Source organism: Carettochelys insculpta, chromosome 7 (genome assembly GCF_033958435.1).
Source record: "Carettochelys insculpta isolate YL-2023 chromosome 7, ASM3395843v1, whole genome shotgun sequence".
In the NCBI taxonomy this organism is placed as follows: domain Eukaryota; kingdom Metazoa; phylum Chordata; order Testudines; family Carettochelyidae; genus Carettochelys; species Carettochelys insculpta.
This window is the reverse complement of record NC_134143.1, coordinates 41,332,405-41,351,574: the sequence shown is the minus strand read 5'-3', so window position 1 is coordinate 41,351,574 and position 19,170 is coordinate 41,332,405. Positions and strand designations below refer to the sequence as shown.

General features: G+C 40.1%; 1 protein-coding gene across 2 annotated transcripts in view; it reads left to right on the top strand.

The window, feature by feature from the left end:
- Nucleotides 1–19,170, top strand: part of PLCE1 (phospholipase C epsilon 1) — a 313,002-nt gene that overhangs the window by 280,390 nt on the left and 13,442 nt on the right. For both annotated transcript variants that reach the window (XM_075000375.1, XM_075000376.1), the window contains exons 24-30: nt 1,368–1,485; nt 5,662–5,793; nt 6,769–7,062; nt 8,803–8,966; nt 13,969–14,230; nt 15,085–15,203; nt 17,771–17,899. In XM_075000375.1, the coding sequence (XP_074856476.1) occupies nt 1,368–1,485; nt 5,662–5,793; nt 6,769–7,062; nt 8,803–8,966; nt 13,969–14,230; nt 15,085–15,203; nt 17,771–17,899 (1,218 nt within the window). The remainder of the gene's footprint in view (nt 1–1,367; nt 1,486–5,661; nt 5,794–6,768; nt 7,063–8,802; nt 8,967–13,968; nt 14,231–15,084; nt 15,204–17,770; nt 17,900–19,170) is intronic.

Here is a 19,170-nt window from a genome sequence, read left to right as displayed (position 1 = left end):
ATGTATAAAGGAGCATGGTTGCTGCTTATCATGTTGAGCCTGTTACACTCTGATTGTTTGTCTACACAGCAAAATTATTTCATAGTAATGGGTGCTACTCCGAAATAACTTTGTGAGTGTCTGAACAATGCAACTGCTATTTCAAATTTGGTAAACCTCATTCTATGAGGAATAGCACATATTCTGAAAGAGATATTTCAGAAAAGGAGCTATGTAAACAGGGAATAGGGGCTATTTCAAAATAAGCTCCTTTGGAATAGCTTATTCTGAAATAAAGCTGCTGGGTAGACATAGTATTTCATATGAGAGCCTCTGGAAGCACCAATCTGAAATAGGTGCTATTGTGTGTGGACACTCTATTTTTGGGACTTCCCTGTAGCATGGACGTGTTATTATGGAATAGTTTATTTTAGGATAGTAACTCTGGAATAAACTATGCCAGAATAACTCTGTAACGTAGACTTATCCTGAGTGTAATCAAAAGCTACCTGGGGCACAAGTAAGGTAAAGTACTAGTGGCCATATTTTGAAGAGCTGAACTCCCATTTATTTAGTCACTTAAAATAGGTGACCAGATGGGGCATTTCATTCATTGGGATATCTGTTCTAGGTTTCTTATTGGCTGGCAATAACTGTCAAGCCCTCTGTGTGCTTGTTTTCCTGCTTTCAAGACTGCAGGATTAAAAAAAAAATAGTGTGGATAATGAGCATATTTGAGGAGATATGGGCTAAAGAGTTATCATCAGAATCACAGAAATACAGCTCTTGAAGAGACCTTAAGACATTACTGTCGACCTCACCAGTGCCAAGCAGAGTGGAATAATTACTTCCCATGTCTTACATAGGACTCTGCAGCTAATACAGCCCAGAACATGAGCCTTTTTTTTTTTTTTGAAACTACATCACAGTGACTTCTGTTCAGCTTTTGATACAGTGTAACTCTCACACCCTTTTCAGCAGCACTTAGTTATCCCCCCAGCGCGCGCGCACATACACACACACACACACACACACACACACTTTGAAGTTGTATATTTGATATTTCCTTCCTGAGTGCATATTCATTGAATTTCATTGTGGTGAATGCAAATATGCTCCTTAAACCTCACTCGTGCTATTATTTAGAAGTAATTTAGGACCAGATGTTTAAAGTTATGTAGATGTATTTTGAGTACTTCTGCAATATAAGTAATATAATATATGGTAATATATGGTAACAAATGGGGAAAATAGATGCTTGTATAAGTCCTCTATGTGAGCATAAAGAGCTACGTGCTCTGAATGTGATAAAGGATGCATTTAAGGTATGTTAGAATACTTTCATTTTCAAAACTTTTGTATAATACATTACTTGAATTGCCACTTAGGTTTATGACATGGAACTGGATGAAGAATTTTATCTTCCACAAAATAAGAAGGAAAGTAGACAGATAGCACCAGAGCTCTCAGATCTTGTTATCTATTGCCAAGCTGTGAAATTCCCTGGTAAGTAGGCATTTATTTTTGCCATGCTTATTGCTTTAGATTTTCTAAATCTTTGGAATATTACAAGTGATCTAAATGTAATTACCTATGCTGCAGAATTCAAACTGTAGTATGTGGGGAACATTCTTTCTTCTTTGGGTGGTGTCCCCATGGGTTCTCCACTCTGGGTTTTGGTGTGACCTCACACCAGCACTCACAGATTCTTCTATAGCCATGATTTCACACTCCACACATGCATAGTAGCACCTTCTCATGCTATCTGGCGTGCACACATGGCACAGGTCTCTCAATTCCTTCATTACTATCCTCTACTGCAGATGGAACTTCATCCTCTCTCTCTGCAAAAGAAGAATTGCTTAGTTAGTTAATAGTTAGTTTTTTCTGTGGCCTGTACAAATTGCTTTCCCTGTAGTGTTAGACAATTTTACAAAGGCTGGGGGGGAAGGTTTTAGTTAGCATAGGATTTTTCTGCTATGTCATCGCCATGCTGGGCTCCCAGGGCTTTAAGTGATGCTCCACATGCAAGGAAGCCATGACGGTCTCTGACGGCCATGCTTCCTGTATTAATTGCTTAGGTGAGGGCCACCAGATGCAGTCCTGCACCCACTGCTCCAGCCTTATGGCGAGGGCCAAGTTAGCTAAAAAGCTCAAAACTTATCTTTATGAGAAGTGACTCCAACCACCAGCCCCAGAGCAGCTTTCTGCGAACACCTCAGCAAAGGATGCTGAAAGTACAGACTTTGCATGGCCCTCTGCCTCAGTGTGTGCCCCTCCGGCAGCAGTGGACCCGTCTCAAGCACACTCCTGGCCTCCAGTGCCGTCTCTGTGGGCCACACCAACAGGAAATTCTACCGTATTTTCCCCAGCACTAGCGAAGAGAGCACTCTCGGAACCGAGGTGCAAACATTCAGCACCCTCGATGCTGTCGGCACCATCAGTACTGCCAGCCTCAGTTCTCTCCACTCCAGGGCAGAAGAGGTTGTCAAAAATCAAGACTCCACCCTCTATGCCAGACCCAGAGTGCAAGTGGCACTGTTCAAAATCTCTGCGCAGCTCATACTAGTCGCAGGACCCAGCACCACCCATGCCCCAGACCAAGGCACATCCCCATCCTCTGCGGCACCAGAGTTGGCACTGAAGGAGCATCAGGACGCTGTGCTGGCCAAGTCATCAGCACTGGAGCACAGCATGGCACTGAAGCAGCATTGCAAAAGTTTGCCATCCAGGGCATGTATAGCACTGGGCCTAACACTGCTTAGTCCACACTGTGTTATCTCCCTGGCCGCGAACGTCCTCATGCTTGTCCCAGTGCTCAGGGTTCTTGCATGGCTTGGGGGCTAGACTGCTCACTCGAGGAGACAGTGATTCTGACCATAGGAGTGTTTTTTCATCCCAAAATTCTAGTCCTACTCACCCCATGTGACAGGATGCACACTCGCCATAGTACATCCATAGCTGCCACCACTATGGTTTGTGCACCACTACTGCCATCACCACGAGCCCATATCGCAGTATCATCCTGGCAGACATGGTCAGTGCATTCCCATGTTCCATCAGCACCATCCAGAAGTCATCTGCTGTCAGTGCAACCTACGACATAAGCACCATACCAGCCTTCTCATTGCTCTGGTACTGAGGATTCATGATCATACAGTGAACAGGGATGCCCTTTGCACCCCTCCTCATCCTCACCAAATGACGTGGTACTTTCAGCGTCGCTCCCTCCCACGGACAATGCCAAGACATTCCAGGAGCTTTTCCGAAGTCTGGCCCAGGCTTACGAGAAGGATCTGCAGGAGGTGCCATTAAACAATATAGGCTCCTCCATACCCTGCAGCCTCCTCCTTCCTCCCAGATTGCCGTGCTCATGGACCCTGCCAATGTCATTTGGCAAACACCGGCATCCGTCCCACCTACCAACAAGAGGGCTTGCAAGAAGTACTTTGTGTTTTCTAAGAACACAAAATTTTTATTCACCCATCTGCAACCCAGCTCACTGGTGGTAGATGCTGTCTGCAGCAAGTCAAAATCCTTTTGTTCAACTCCTCAGGACAAGTCGAATAAAAGATGGGATGTTATGGGATGCAAAGTTTACTTGTCTGGCACAATGCTGCTGCAAGTGGCGAACTATGCACCTATGCTAGCTGATTATGAGCACTTGAACTACTCAGAATTGCAGGAGCTGCTCCCTGCCTTACCCAAACAACAGCCTCCAGTTCTTGCTGTCATTCGCGATAGGCGCATTATTACCCGTACTGCTTTACAGTCCACGATGGATGTCTCAGACATGACAGCTAGAGTCACGGCACCCGCTGTAGTGATGAGGCACACATCTTGGCTCCAGTCCTCGGGGGTCCCCAAGGACTTACAGCAGAAGGTAGAGGACCTCCCCTTCAACAGACAGCACTTGTTTGCCATGAAAGCTTTGCTTTGAAGTGTCCTCCTGTATTTGTGGGGTAGAGAAGGAATGGAGGGGTTCTGCACGCATGCTAGATAAAAGAAGAGGCACTACTGCACATGCATGGCTTAGGAAACCAGGGCTATAGAGGAATCTCCAAGTGCCAGCATGAAGACACACTGGTACCTAGAGTGGAGCACCCACAGGGATACACATCTCAAAGAACCACCATTACTACATAAGGTAAGTAACTTCCTCTTTTGTGGTTATGGATTCTCAAGCTGATGAGTCTATGTGCTATATGTATCATAGAGGAAAAAAGCATTCCATTCCTTAAACTGTAGTGAAGTGTCTAACTCCCTCTCAATGACATCCAAAAACAAGCTATGTCAGAAAAATTTTCATTAGAGTTTCACTTAAATAGCTGCTCTATCAGGTCTGCAGAAGAGTTTCCAGCCTGTGGGAGGCAGAGCAGTCAGGACGCTGAAATAATAAGTTCCAGCTTAGCTTGTCTCACCACTGTCAGAAGCCTTCCCTCTCACCCGAACTCTGACATTGTCATGTATATCCCCTGTGATCCAGTAATTGGGCTGGACACCAGCTTGGTAACAGAGAAAGAGAAATCATGCTGGTGACAAAAGGGAAACAGGCAGGGAGTCAGTAGAGTAGCAGAGAACATATGGAGTGCAGACCAGCAGCACAGTTAAGATGGATGGATGGCAGGAAAAAAATGGCCCATGATAGGCATGTAGTAGAGATCTGCTGAAGGATAGGGAGGCAAGAGAAGTACTAATTCGAACTCACAGAGCACCCCAGCTGTCGCCAGTAACCCTTCTCCTTACAAGGAATAAGGGAAGTCAACAGGAGCATTTGCTCCCGTCAACCTCTCACAGTACAGATGGTGTGGGACTTCGTTCTAATTAAGGTATGTTGGCTCTAGCTATGTGATTTACAAGCTAAGTTGGAACTTACACTAAGGCTACATCTGCACTATCTCAGAAGATTGACCTGCTCAGGGTTGATTTTTCCAGGCTTTGATTTGGCACATCTAGTATGGACATGTGAAATTGACCTCTCAGGGGATCATGTTCTTAATAGCTGTTACGTTTGAATAGCTATATATGGAATATTTATTATAGTGATTTTCATCATGAGTCACAATTATTAAGTGATTAAACATTTTTCCACACAATTATTTGACATAGTTGAAATATGAATTGTAGACAGTAGTTTTAATATGAGATGGACTAGAAGAGATTTGTGGATCAACTGGAATATATTACTCTACCATTCTCTTGGATTGCCTTTATAGCAAACCTAGTTATTTTGACAGGTTCATTTGAATACAAAATCATTGTCATTGCATACAATATGTACTTTATATCCTGTACTTGTATGTTTTGATTTTCTAGAAAAACAGACTGGATATGTGATAGGCCATATTATTTTTAGGTCTGAGCTTAATGTGACTGTTGTAGAATTTGTTTGAATGTCATTGGGGCTATTCTGTAATATGAGACTTATAATCACTTCCTGCTCTCCAGCCAAAAATAAATCTCAGGCAAGTTATATCACACAGATTTTTTTTTTCTGTATTACATCGTTTAGCATCCTCTTGATGACTGTAAATAGAGTTAGAGTTAGTTACTGGGAAGAATATGCTAGTTGTCCTGGCCTTTAGTACTAGTGCCTCACAGAATAAAGTAAAAAAGGATGGAAAATGTCATGCCCTCTTGGTCATGTTTTTTGGCTTATTTATTTTATTTTTATGGGAACAGGCCTCTCAACGCTAAACCCATCTGGCTCCAGCAGAGGAAAGGAAAGAAAAAGCAGGAAGTCCATTTTTGGCAACAATCCTGGCAGACTAAGCCCGGGGGAGCCAGCAACCCTTGCCAAAGCATCTGGAAAAGGTAAAATCAGCATCTTCTTTCAACAATCACATGGAATGACTCTGTAATCCAACACATACACCAGATCAACTTGTTAAAGATCAAACAATTTACTGTGTGCATGCTACCCTTGCATTTTGGAATCACTTTACCAGTGCAACTATTACAATATCTTCTTTACAAAGCATCAACTTTGAGTGTGGAAAGTTAGTATAGGATTCATTTACTGGGAGCATAAAGTCAGTCTGTTAAAATTACTGATGAGAGTGATTGATTCATAATTAAAATATTTGCATCTTACAGCCTGAAGATGTGTATTAACATCAAGTTTATATCTTAAAAGATACAGGAGAAGATTTTCACAGGTGCAAATGACAGTTAAAATAGCTGATGCCCATTTTATGGCTTGAAAAGCTTCCTCAGAGTCTTTGGGCAAAATGCTGCAACTAGTCTTTGTGCAGACTTCAGTGGGGCTGCAAGGGATGTAAATTTGGCCTTTCATCTTTTACTGCAGGCTTTATAGTAAAGTTTGAAAATGGCAGACTATTCATAAAGAAATATTATGGTTATTTTCCATTTAAACAATCTCTGTGTTCCAAACAGTGTTTTACTAGTAATAATATAAAGGTTTCCAGAAATGAACTAAGACCCAAGACTTGATTCACACTGTTAAAGTATTCTCACATATTAAATACCATATTAAATATGTACTCATTTAATTCAAGGAACTTCTATTCAAATATTTATTTAGGAGATATCTATTAACACGCCTGCTTATATTATCTGTAAGGAGTTAACCATAATGTAGTCTTTCACTAAGTGCTCTTACTGCATAAGAAGTAAGAAATGTGATACATCTGTGAACAGTGTGATTATTAGAGATCATTTATTTTTCCCCTATCAAAAATATATAAATATACTTCACAGGAAAAAAAACTTGATGTTTGAGGTCTCAAGATCTGCAGTGATAATTTGAGATTAATGATTATTTTTCAGGTCCTTTTGAGGGTGCCCGGCAAACCTGGGAAGAACTTTGTTCTCCTCCTTTCAACCCTACAACTTCTCTGAGTGCTATCATAAGGACACCTAAGTGTTATCATATCTCTTCACTGAATGAGAATGCTGCCAAACGTCTATGCAGACGGTATTCTCAGAAGTTGATTGAACATACCACCTGTCAGCTGTTGAGAACATATCCTGCAGCCACACGCATTGACTCTTCAAACCCCCATCCTCTTATATTCTGGCTACATGGAATACAGCTAGTGGCTGTTAACTATCAAACTGATGGTACGCGTAGAATATTTCCTCTAGTATTATACATACATAGTAATGTATGTTTATGTGCATTTTAAACATTAGAAAATCAGTGTTCTTTAATTATGATGAATCTATTTACCATAATATTCCTTTATCTTACTATCAGCTGTATTAAACAGATATTGGCATTGGCAAAGATACTGTACTTGAAAAAGATTTAAACCAGTCACACAAATAAAAACATCATTGTGGCAGATGAGATATTTTGAGAACATATATACCCAGCGGTACTATGTAAAAAAAGATTGTGTCCATTAGCACAGCCTACATAAACGTTATTGCATAAGAGCACCACTCCAGAAATAGCCCTGGAGAAGTTGTGACTCTGTTGCACAATTCATTCCCTTGCTCCCCTCTTGTTCCAAGAGGGATAATTTATGTAGCTCTAAAAAGACTATATCTTCCTTCCCAACACATATCCAGCCAATCAGCCTTCTATATCCACTTCTTTGCTGCAGAGAACATCGGACCCAGTGTTATATCCAGAAGGAAGAGAAATGATTTGGTTAAAATTCCATGTGGCCATCTGAGATGTGTGGTGGAGCTTTCCTTATCTTATTCCATTTTGCAATTGTGTTAAGGCTAATAGCAATCTAGCCTTATGTGAATTGGTGCTTCCAGAATATTGGAATTTTACACCTGATTTGGCAGGTCTTCTGCCTCACTGATAACATGCAAGTGCCTAGAGCACTGCACCCACACATACTATTATTGCCTGGAATCTGGCACTTCTACAGTGCCATAGCCACAATACCTCACCCTTGCTGACTGAGCTAACCTTGTTATCCCCACCCTTGCTCTGGCGTATTTATACCTGGCCCTGCAGATTTCCAAGACCACCATCTGATGAAGTGAGTCTGTGCTCACAAAAGCTCATGCTCAAAACTTTTCTGTTAGTCTATAAGGTGCCACAGGACCCTTGGTTGCTGTTACAGATCCAGACTAACACGGCTACCCCTCCGATACTTAATACCATTTTATGATAACTTTTTAAATATACGAAGGTGCTGAAGTACCTTATCCTAGAAGTGATCCCTTTTTGAACAAAGTCTGGTGCTGGTGTTGCTGTGGTTACAATCTTGAGCTATATTCTATCCCTCTTTATGCTCTCTTACCTTTTGGGTTTTCATAACAAATTGCTCCATTCTTTTTTTTGTCTTTTTTTTCCGTTCTAGATTTTGAGGTAAATCTTAGGACACTTGCTAGGCATTGTAAGTGGGTGTGGCAAAGTTCTAAATAGAACAAAAACTAGAGAATGAGTGAAACTAGAAAATCCTTATATTTTTTTTTTAAGTATAAGCTATTTGGGCTGCTTAGATGTAGGTTAAAGCTGTCTCTCTATATTTAATATTAATTGCATACTGTCAGTTTAGTTTTAATGGTAATTTTAAAAAAATGTTCTTTTTTCTATTGAATTTCTGCTATTTTTCATGTGTGATATAAGAACATAAGAACAGCCATGCTGGGTCAGACCAAAGGTCCATCCAGCACAGTATGCTGTCTGCTGACAGTGGCCAATACCAGTTGCCCCAAAGAGAGTGGATCGAACAGGTATCGATCAAGCAATCTCTCTCCTGCCATCCATCTCCAGCTTCTGAGAAACAGAGGCTAAGGACACCATTCCTTATCCATCCTGGCTAATAGCCATTAATGGACCTAACCTCCATGAATTTATCTAGTTCTTTTTTAAAACCTATTTCACTTTTGCAGATCTCCCTCTGCATCTTAATGCAGCCATGTTTGAGGCAAATGGTGGCTGTGGATATGTTTTGAAGCCTCTTGTTCTGTGGGACAAGAACTGTGCAATGTACCAGCAGTTTTCTCCATTGGATCGTGATCTATACAATGTGGAGCCAGCCATATATTCTTTAACAGTAAGTACATTTAAGGGAATTTTTAAAAGCTAAACATTCAAAGTGGATGTCATGTAACTTCAACCCTGAAAGGATCCAATCAACTTTACAATCACACTTCATATGAATTTATTCTATAATAATGACTTACTGTAACTAAAATCAGTATAGCCAAAACAAATTACTAGGGAGCGGGTGGTGAGAATTCTCTGGTTTGTTTGCTTGTGTATTCACATCCCAGTGATTTTATGTATAGTGTCTTTCACTGATTCCCATTGTTCATGTAAGTACTCACGCCTGGGTTTCCCTGTGTGCCCAGACATGTCAATGCATGGGACTGTACCTCTCACATCAAGTCACACAATGTCCAGTCCCCTTCTGGGATCAACTGTGAACAAAAACATCCTTTGTCACTTCTGGGCTCCACTTTGGTTCCTCTGGCCATCAGGAGTCCATGTATGACTTTTCTTTAGCCTTCTGCCCCTCCTGCTTATATCTTATTCCCCAGTACTTGTAGACCATAGCTTGGGGGTTCCTTTCCATGTAGGGCCCCCCAGAGAAGGTAGCCTGTTCAAATATGCTTTCCAGCCACACACAGTCCCAAATACTGGACCTTTTTTGAGGCCCTCCTCAGAGACAGTGAACTCCTCCTAGCTTTTCTCTCTGGGATCCCTCCCCATTAACTGAACTCCCTCAGCTCCTTACAAAGTCTACCTCCCATCTCCCAGAGGACTTCAGTAAATGTGCTTCTTGCAGCTTCCCAATCTGAGCCTCTTCCCTTTTCAACCATTCCTCCCTTGGCCAGGGCTGATGTTCTTTGAAACAACAGCCCCAGGGCAATTATGGTAAGGCTGAAGGGGGCTTTGAAGTATTCAAGTCTTGCCCCTCCTGTGCACTGAGCCAGGCCCAAGTAAACCAGAACCATCCTCACAGGTGTTTGTCCAGTCTGTTCTTAAAAATCTCCAATAATGACCCTTTCAAAGCCTCTCTTGGAAGCTTATAACTGCTCTTTATAGTAAGGAAGCTTTTCCTAATATCTAACTCTCCCTACTACAGATAAAGACTGTTGCTTCTTGTCCTACTTTTTGTGAACATGAAGAAGAGTTAACCAGTATCTTCCTTAAAGCAGTCTTACTGAAGTCGTCTTTTCTCAAGACTAAACATGCCCATGTTTGTAACTCTTCACATACATCAAGTTTTCTAAATGTTTCATCATTTTTGTTGCTCTTCTCTGAACTTTTCCAGTTTGTCCACAAATTTCTTAAAGCATGGTGCCTGGACCTGGATGCAGCACAACACCTGAGGCTCACCCAACAGTGGGATATGATCTTCTGTATGTTACATATAACATACCGGTTGACATACCCTAGAATGATACTAGCCTTTCACAGTTGTATCACTCTCCTTTTCCCCATTTGTGGCTATTTTACTTCTTGGACCCCAATTTATGTAGTGAAACTTGAATCCTGTTTAGCTATACCTTGACCAAGTGCTTTAGTATAATTTTACTAATCAGTCATAACCTACAGTAACAGAATTACCTAACCAATCATACCCCAGCACCTTCATTTGATTTATACCTGGCAAAATTAATTATACAGCAGACAGAAACAATTACAAACCAGACAGGCAGCAGACAAAAAGTAGGAAAGTGAGGCCAATGATCATAGAATGAGGATTCTATAACCTCAGCTATTGATAAGCATTTTCTTGACAAAGTGGTGTTAACTAAGTTTTGTCTACCCATCTTGAGATTGCTTTCTTTTTATCTGGTGAAAATGAACCCGATCTGACACTACTGTAATGAAATTTAGATGGAATATGAGTGTATGACTCCTAACTTCACAATTAATGGCTGCTGGTCTTCCGTCTAGCTGCAGAGGAAGGCCTTGGGCATCTCAATATGGTTATAGAAAAGCAAGTGTTTGTTATACTGTTATACCACCCAACTCTTACCAGTCCAGTGTGGGTGAGGGTACAATTACCACCTCCTGTTCCAGCTTTAATGATCTGTAGTAGACGCTATGCTGCCATCTCCTTTATTTTTCCCTATTTATCCTGACCCATAGATTTTCAAATAGTCTATCTCTCATCTTCTGGACCTCAAAATAAGTGGATACATTTTTATGTATATTGCAGTACTTCCTCCTTTTTTATCTCACCTGCCCTTCCTGAATAAGTGATATCCCTCTGCCTGTACCAATAGTGAAGACATGACTTACCCTACCAAGAATTTGATGATAATGAAGTCAAAATGTAGCTTATGTACTAATATTTCTAGTTCTTCCTGTTTATTCCCCATACTCCTTACATTTGTGTAAGACGTAGAGCACATCCCCCTAACGATTCCCCTTCTGTTGCTTCTGTGATCTTATTGTAATATTCTCTGTTTTTACACACACGAGTTGGCACTTCTCTTCCATGGTTCCTCTACCTAGACATGGACAGCAAAATAACAGATGAAATTCAGTGTTAAGTGAAAACAATATACCGTACAAAACCTGATTTCAACTGTGCATACAACATAATGTGGTCTAAATTGGCTGATGATATTCAAGAAATGGATCGTGAAGTCATCGTGGACAGTTGTCAGAGATCTGCTCAATGGGCAGTGGCAGTCAAAAAAGCTAAGAATGTTAGGAACCATTAGAAAAAGGTTAGATAAGAAGACAGGAAAATATCATAATGCCACTAGGTAAATTTAGATTGTACTCACACCCATGCATTTCTGGTGGCCTCTTCTCAAAAAAGATATGCTGAGATTGGAAAAAATATTACTAGGGATATAGAACAACTTCCAAACAACGAGAGATTTAAAAGTCACACAAGTATCAGAGGGGTAGCCTTGTTAGTCTGTATCCGCAAAAACATTAAGAAGTCCTGTGGCACCGTACAGACTAATGGATTTTTGGAGCATAAGACCCACTGACGAAGTGGGTCTTTGCCCCTGAAAGCTTATGATCCAAACAATCTGTTAGTCTGTAATGTGCCACAAGACTGCTCATTGTTTTTTAAAAGACAGACAGTTCAGTTGAGAAAAGAAATGACTGAGGAGGAGATGATAGAGGCTTATAACTTCATGAATGCTGTGGAGAAGGTGAATAATGCAATGTTTTACTCCTTATAACACAAGAAATGTGTCAGCCAATGAAATTAATAGGCAGCAGGTTTAGAAAAAACAGAAGTGAAAATATAACTGGACTGAAAAAAAAATTAGATAAGTTCATTAAGGGCTGTTAGCCAAAATGGTCAGGGATGAAACAGTATGCCCTGAGTGACCCTAAATATCTAGAAGCTGGACTGGACATAAGAGGATGGATCACTCAAAAATTACCCCATAATGTTAATTCCATCTGAAATATCTGGTACCAGCCACTGTCAGAAGAGAGGATACTGAGCACAATGGACCATTGATCTGATGCACTCTGGCAATTCATATGTTCTTATATTCCAATCACTCCCCAATTGTCTTGTCCTCTCATGGGCCTTTGTAGTGTTTACAAGCTTGTAAGAAGGATATGGAATCTTTCTCAGGGGAAAAGGCAATACTCTGTTTATTGAGAATACAGTAGAAAAGCAGTTATCACATGCTCTCTCTCACACACACAGTCTTGCCAGCTGATGTTATATTTGCCAGTCTGTTGCTCACTTTCAATTAGTTGGCCAAGCTAATAAAATACAAGGATGGATCAGGGCCAGGCTCCTTTCAACCTGGACTGAGATCCCAGTGGAAGTGGTAGATGAACCCAAAGTCTGTGGCAGAATAGCTCCATTCTTATAGCAGTTTTCTTGCATTGCAATCAGTGGATTAAGTTGTGCTTTTTCTCTCTTATCCCAGTTGTCCCCTCTTTTGTCCCAGTTTTGATCACTGCCTTCTTTTCCTCATTGATGACTGTCTGCTTCCTCCTGCAGTGTTGTCAGTATGCCCCCTTTTCACACTTTAATGAGGATTTGCAACCATCCCAGCTCCTGTCCTGGTCCTTCCCTAGAACATCTGGTGATGGTCTTGCACTTATCACACACATTCCTCATTCACACACCAGGGTGCTTTTATTAGCATAGACACAGTACAAGCATTTAGGCAGAGCATCGTTAGTTTTAGCAAACACTCATCATGCTCTTTTACAATATTTATCTTAAGTCTGAATTCAGCATCAGATACAGGTAAACTATTACAACATTGTCCTAAACTAGATGTAACTACAATAAAATAAAAATTTTATACCACTGCAGCTCCATGTGTAGCCCTGCCCCATTTTAATCAGCGCAGTTCAACCCACCTGCTCTGACACAGGGGATCTGAGCCTAGTTTACTCAGAGGGCCCAGCTACTCTGTGACATCACTGTAGTGCGAGATAGCTGGGTTCTGCAAACATTGCCATGGGTCCATTCACTTGAATAAAGTTACATATATCCATAGGTATTTTCAGGACTTCATTTCTCCCTTACTGTAAAGACTTCTATAAACATTAGTAGGGGTGAAGTGAGAAATCCATAAGCCTTTTTTAAAGTAATACAGTGCAGACATATTATTTAAAGGATGTTTCGTCAGAAATTTGGATGTTTCATAATTAGTCTCTGTGGGGGGATGTTTGAGAAGATGCATATGAGAGATGAAAAGGAATCAAATTTACCTTAATAGTGAGCATTTAGGGTCAAATTTTCTCATTTATCAGAGCAGTTCCAGTGAAGTTAACTGATAAATAAAAGGAAAATTTAACTCTTACTACCTAGATTCCAATTCCACTTTTTGCATTGAATTTCAAATACTTTGAACTGTTACATTCATGATCTGCATTACATTTTTTTCAATGAAAAGATAACACTAAAACTGTATTTGTTTTAAGCCGCTCTGTTTCTGAAATTACTATCTTGACAATTCAGAATGCTGAAGTGAGGTTGTAATTAGATCACCATGTTAACAAATTGTTCTCTGGAGTATGATAAATTTTATTTACATTGAAAATGTAACATAAAAAAATCCTTAGCTCACTAATTGGTCACTTTGTGTTCTCTGCTTCAGATTGTGTCTGGACAAAATGTTTGTCCTAGCAACAGCACAGGAAGCCCATGCATTGAAGTTGATGTACTTGGGATGTCTCTGGATAGCTGCCATTTCCGCACAAAACCAATTCATCGCAATACTCTCAATCCCATGTGGAATGAACAGTTTCTCTACCGGGTTCACTTTGAGGATCTGGTCTTCCTTAGATTTGCAGTTGTTGAAAACAATAGCTCAGTTGTTACTGCTCAAAGAATCATTCCACTAAAGGCTCTAAAAAGAGGTAAAATACAATTTGCACTAATACATCTGACGAAGTGGGTCTTTGCCCACAAAATCTTATGCTCCAATAAATCAGTTAGTCTATAAGGTGCCACAGGATTTCTCGTTGTGTTTGCACTAACTTTGTACACAGTGTCTAGATTCTGAACTATGGCTGAGAGTGCTCGGCATCACTCAGTGAGAAGTATTCCGTTCTGGACCCATCTGTCTCAGATGTCAAATAGAGCATTTTCAGTGCTGTTCTGTTTATGCTGTGCTGTGTTTATGCCCTTTGCCCCAGAGGCCATTCCAATAAGTGGTGATCACTAGAGAAAAAGATATCCCACCCCTTTTCCATGGCTATGCTCCTTGCAACAATGGCTAGATAAGGGGAGTGGCCAAAATGTAAGGGTGCTACTGTAACTGACACACAGGATTTTCTCTAAGCCAGGAAATCCTCAAGAGGGTTGGTTGATCCATGGACTACCTTTTACTGCTGTGGTAGCATAGGGTAGTCTTAACATAAGGGATGATTTGGTCCACCATGTTTATTGTCCAGGATAAAAATAAATATTTCTATTGTGTTTTAATTGCAGTTCTTTTGATTGCTTTTGTAAATGAATGTATTTTGTAGACCAAAGAAGGAATGACTTCAGAGGGAGTGAAGGGTACTCAGTCTCCTAAGATACTCAACAGCTCATAGGATCCATGCCCATGTTGCACGAACAGGGATTTTGATTCAAAGCACTACAGTGCTTTCTTAGTTCAGGCATAGCAAAATCTTAGATGCATCAGTTTTCAACTTTATAAATCATGTATTCCATTTTAACATAATATGCTTTAAAAGTTTTCTGTGCCTCAATGACATTGTTTTAGGGTATAGACATCTACAGTTACGAAACCTACACAATGAAGCCTTAGAAATTGCAAGTTTGTTCATAAACAGTCGGAGGATGGAAGAAAATCCTTCTGGGAATGTTTTGCCAACCTCTGTGGTAATTTTCTTTATGTGACTATCAACTATATTTGTGCATGTGTTTCAAATGACAAGTAAACTGTAACAGTATGTTGGAGAGGCAAAATGGGTGAATAACATCTTTTATGGGACCACTGTCTCTTTGTGGAGACAAGCTTCCAAGCTGCACAGTTTGTCTGTCTCTTCCATCAACAGGTGGTCCCATAAAAATATTATCCCTTTCATCTTGTGTGTCTCATATCCCAAGACCAACATAGCTACAATACTGCATATTACAGAACATAGACACTTAAGACCATGTGTTTAAATGCTTAGGGCTTGTCTACACAAATATTTAGTTCTCAGCAATCTGGAGTGTGAATCTACTTCCCACACTATCCTGCCATGGATGAGCTGCTCCCGTGGATCTTGCTGACATGCTTTAATAGTTAATGAGCTTTGATCTAGATCACAATAATAAACTGGTCATTCACGTCATCAGGGTAGGTTCATACTGCAGCCCACCATGACTTAAATGTTCATGTAGACAACCCTTGAGTGTTGCAGTGTTTAATTTCTAGGCACTCAACCACCCAGTGAAACCCTCAGCCCAAATAAAGTGACATATACAATCCATACGAAGAGTTAGTTGCCTACAACAGGATTCACAGAAACCAGCAAACTAGGGGAGCCACTTAAGCCAGTCATTAGGAAATGCTGAGGAAACATGGCTTGAGACAAGCCCCTCATAGCTAGTTAAGTGCTGAACTCAGGGTTGGAGGGAGACCCATCTGTTCCCAGGATTCACAGCCAGGAACCCTGTCCTGGACTTTGGACTGAGCTGGCTGAAGCAAAAAATAAAAGGAGGGAGAGAGACTTTTCACCCTACTGTAAGTAATAGGTGAGTGGTCAGGGCACTCTCCTGGGATATAAGCCTGTTTTCAAAACCCTGCTCTGTTTGATTTGGAGCAAGCCCTTGTACTTGTCTCTTGTATGCTAGCTAACCACCTGACTAGAGAGTCAATTTCTAACTCTCTCTATCCCAGCGAATACTTAATTGTTCAAAATGGAGTAGTTTCAACAGGAGAGATGGCGAGTGATCCACTAGGTGATCTGAGTACTCACTTGGGATGTAGGAGACTTGGGCCCAGGTTTCTGATCTAAATCAGAGTGGGAATTTGAAAACACATCTTCCATAATCAATGCCAGTGTTCTAGCTATTGGGTATTCTGGAGGACCCAACACACATGCCAGCCAGTCCCAAAAACTCCTGAACTGGCTACCTCAGATTGTCTTTGTGAGTGGCCCAAGCTGATAGGCATACTCCAAGAAATCCTGCTGCATCAAGGCCTGGTGGAGATGCATGGAATGCCCAGTTTGAAAGTCACACTGGGTATTAGTCATGAGCTATGCGCTGAGCAGCAAAACGACATGACTGGAGCTGAGTGAAATCATTTTGTCAATTAATAAATTTGCCCCATCTCCAAAATGCAATCTTGGGTCACTGAGACACATCTTTAAATATCAACAATTTTTAAGAATTCAAGTGTCAAAAAGTATAATCAGTTATTAAATTATACGTGAACCACTGGTACCTCAGTAGTTCAACAGCCACATTAGTGATCATCATTACCCAAAAGAGCCACACTAGTGTGAATTCATTTTTTTATTTACTGTTATTCATATATGAACAGTAGGACAGGGCAAATACTTAATTTTATATTATATATAGATAGTCTCAGAACAAATAAGTTAGTAACTTAATTGGCTACTAACAAGGTAAAAGCATCCTGATTGGTTAATGAGTAGATTGATCAATAATTAATTCACACAGTGTTTTAATGTAGTGCTGTAAAGAGACACTTGTGGCCTGAGAGCTCTTTTTGTCATACTCAGTGTTGGTCATGGGGCAGGAGCACAGTTGTCCCATGTCTGTATTCTTATAAATGTACTGTTAGCAGCTCAGTTGAGACCAAAAGCAAAGTCAGAGACAGCTGCTCCTGTCTGACACAGTGAGATGGCTGTTTGCAGTGTTGTTGCTGTATTGCCCCAGAATATTAGAGAGATAACATGGGTGAAAAAACTGGGAGGTGATAGAATGCTAATAGGAAAAGGGGCAGGGGCTTCTCCAGGTGTATTTTCGATATAAAGCAGCTCACAGTGCTGGACTTCTAATTTTTAATTTATTTGAAAATGTTACTAATGTCATTTGCTGATGCCTATTGTCTCCTGGCTATCAATGTGCATCATCAGAACAAAGGCTAATGAAAAGCCCAAAAACATACTATGAGGAAATAGATTATATACACATACTTCTGGATTTTAAGGCTAGATGGGAGCATTGAAATCAATTTGTCTGACTTTTTACTGCACTGAGCTTAATAAACATCTGTTGATGGAGTATCTAGCAGATGCTTAGGTAAGGTGTTCCAGTAGCGACTGTTAAACATTTGTGCCTGATTCTGTTTGAATTTTTCTAGCTTCAACTTCCAGCGATCAGATCTTGTTATGCCTTTGTCTTCTACACTGGTGTGAATGTTGGTACTTATGGATTGTGCATTTTCTATGTGACCTATAAAAATATTCCCGTATATGTATTTTGAACAGTTGTTTAGCACAGAGGAGAGGAGAACTTTAATATCATACAAGGTCACAATACATGGAATTCCAGGTCCTGAACCCTTTACTGTTTTTACTATAAGTGAAAGGACTACAGCAGCACAGCTTCTTCATCAAGTAAGTATGTCCGCTGGCCCTAAATAGGTCACAAGAATTGGTAGTAACTAGCTGTTTGCCAGGCAGTATCTGAGCTTTCTCCTTTTATAAAACTGATGCATTAACAATGTATTTTTACCACTTTGAAGAATGAGATTGTTTTGTAAATCTGTTTGCTAAGGAATTAATTGAACAGCGAAAGTATCAGTAAAGTTTTCCAAATCTTGACCTCCAGGTAATGATTTTTAATCTATGAAATCCAATTGAGTAAGAAAAAAAATATATATATAATTTTCTTTCTGCAGTCCTGCAGTTTGAATTAATCTGACAAAAATAATTAGATAAAATTATAGTAGTCTACCTTATATTACAAGGAGCTGCATATGGTTAATAATTTAATGACAAATCAGAAACTGCACATGACATTTGGTTTTCATAACAAATCATTACTTCAATATTGCACAATATTCTAATACTTCGTTTTTGGTGTTGTATATATTCGGTGTCAGAAATCCTCTAGTGGTTTTAATTACCATTGTGAAGTTCATTCCTTTTAAGAATTCCTCATATTATCTGGGCTGTGAATTAAATGAAGTGAGATTTAGACTTGGTCAGTACTTAAAAGGAAGACAGGGTTCTTTGGTGATTCAGTATTTGGTGTTCCCCTTGAATCAATGCTGAACCAAACCTCCAGCCTGGTATTAAAGAGTTTGTTTTTGGAGATGCTGTCTTTCAGATGAAATCAAAACTGAGATTAGGATCACCTGTAGTTACTAAATAACATGTTTTACCAACTATTAGAGGTGTGACTGCTATATTACTATTTAAAGCCTGCTGACATTTATAGTTTAATTTGATTTTATTGAAAATAATAGGCAATGTGGCATTTTTGAAAATTAATATATTACTAACAAAAATATTAAATAACCAGAATTTTAGAAATTTAATATAAGAGTTTCCAAATCACCTTGACCTGATCTTAGCATACAATTTGTGAATTATTTAAAAGGCCAAAATCCTTGTACCTCTGGACTGTTGTGGCGCAAAGCTGCCTAAATCTGGTTTAGAAGCTCACCGTAGACGAGTCCTGAGAATGGGTAGAGCAGCTGTAGTGGATTCTCCAACTTATACTGGAACAGCCCTGAAACCTCTAATTTACCAAGGGACTCTTTTTTAGGAATACAACCCCCCCCCCAAGAATACCATGTAGCTCAAATGTAAATACACCTTTTGACATACAATCTTAAATTAACTATTACCACTCAATAATGAGATGTTAGGGTCAGTATGGA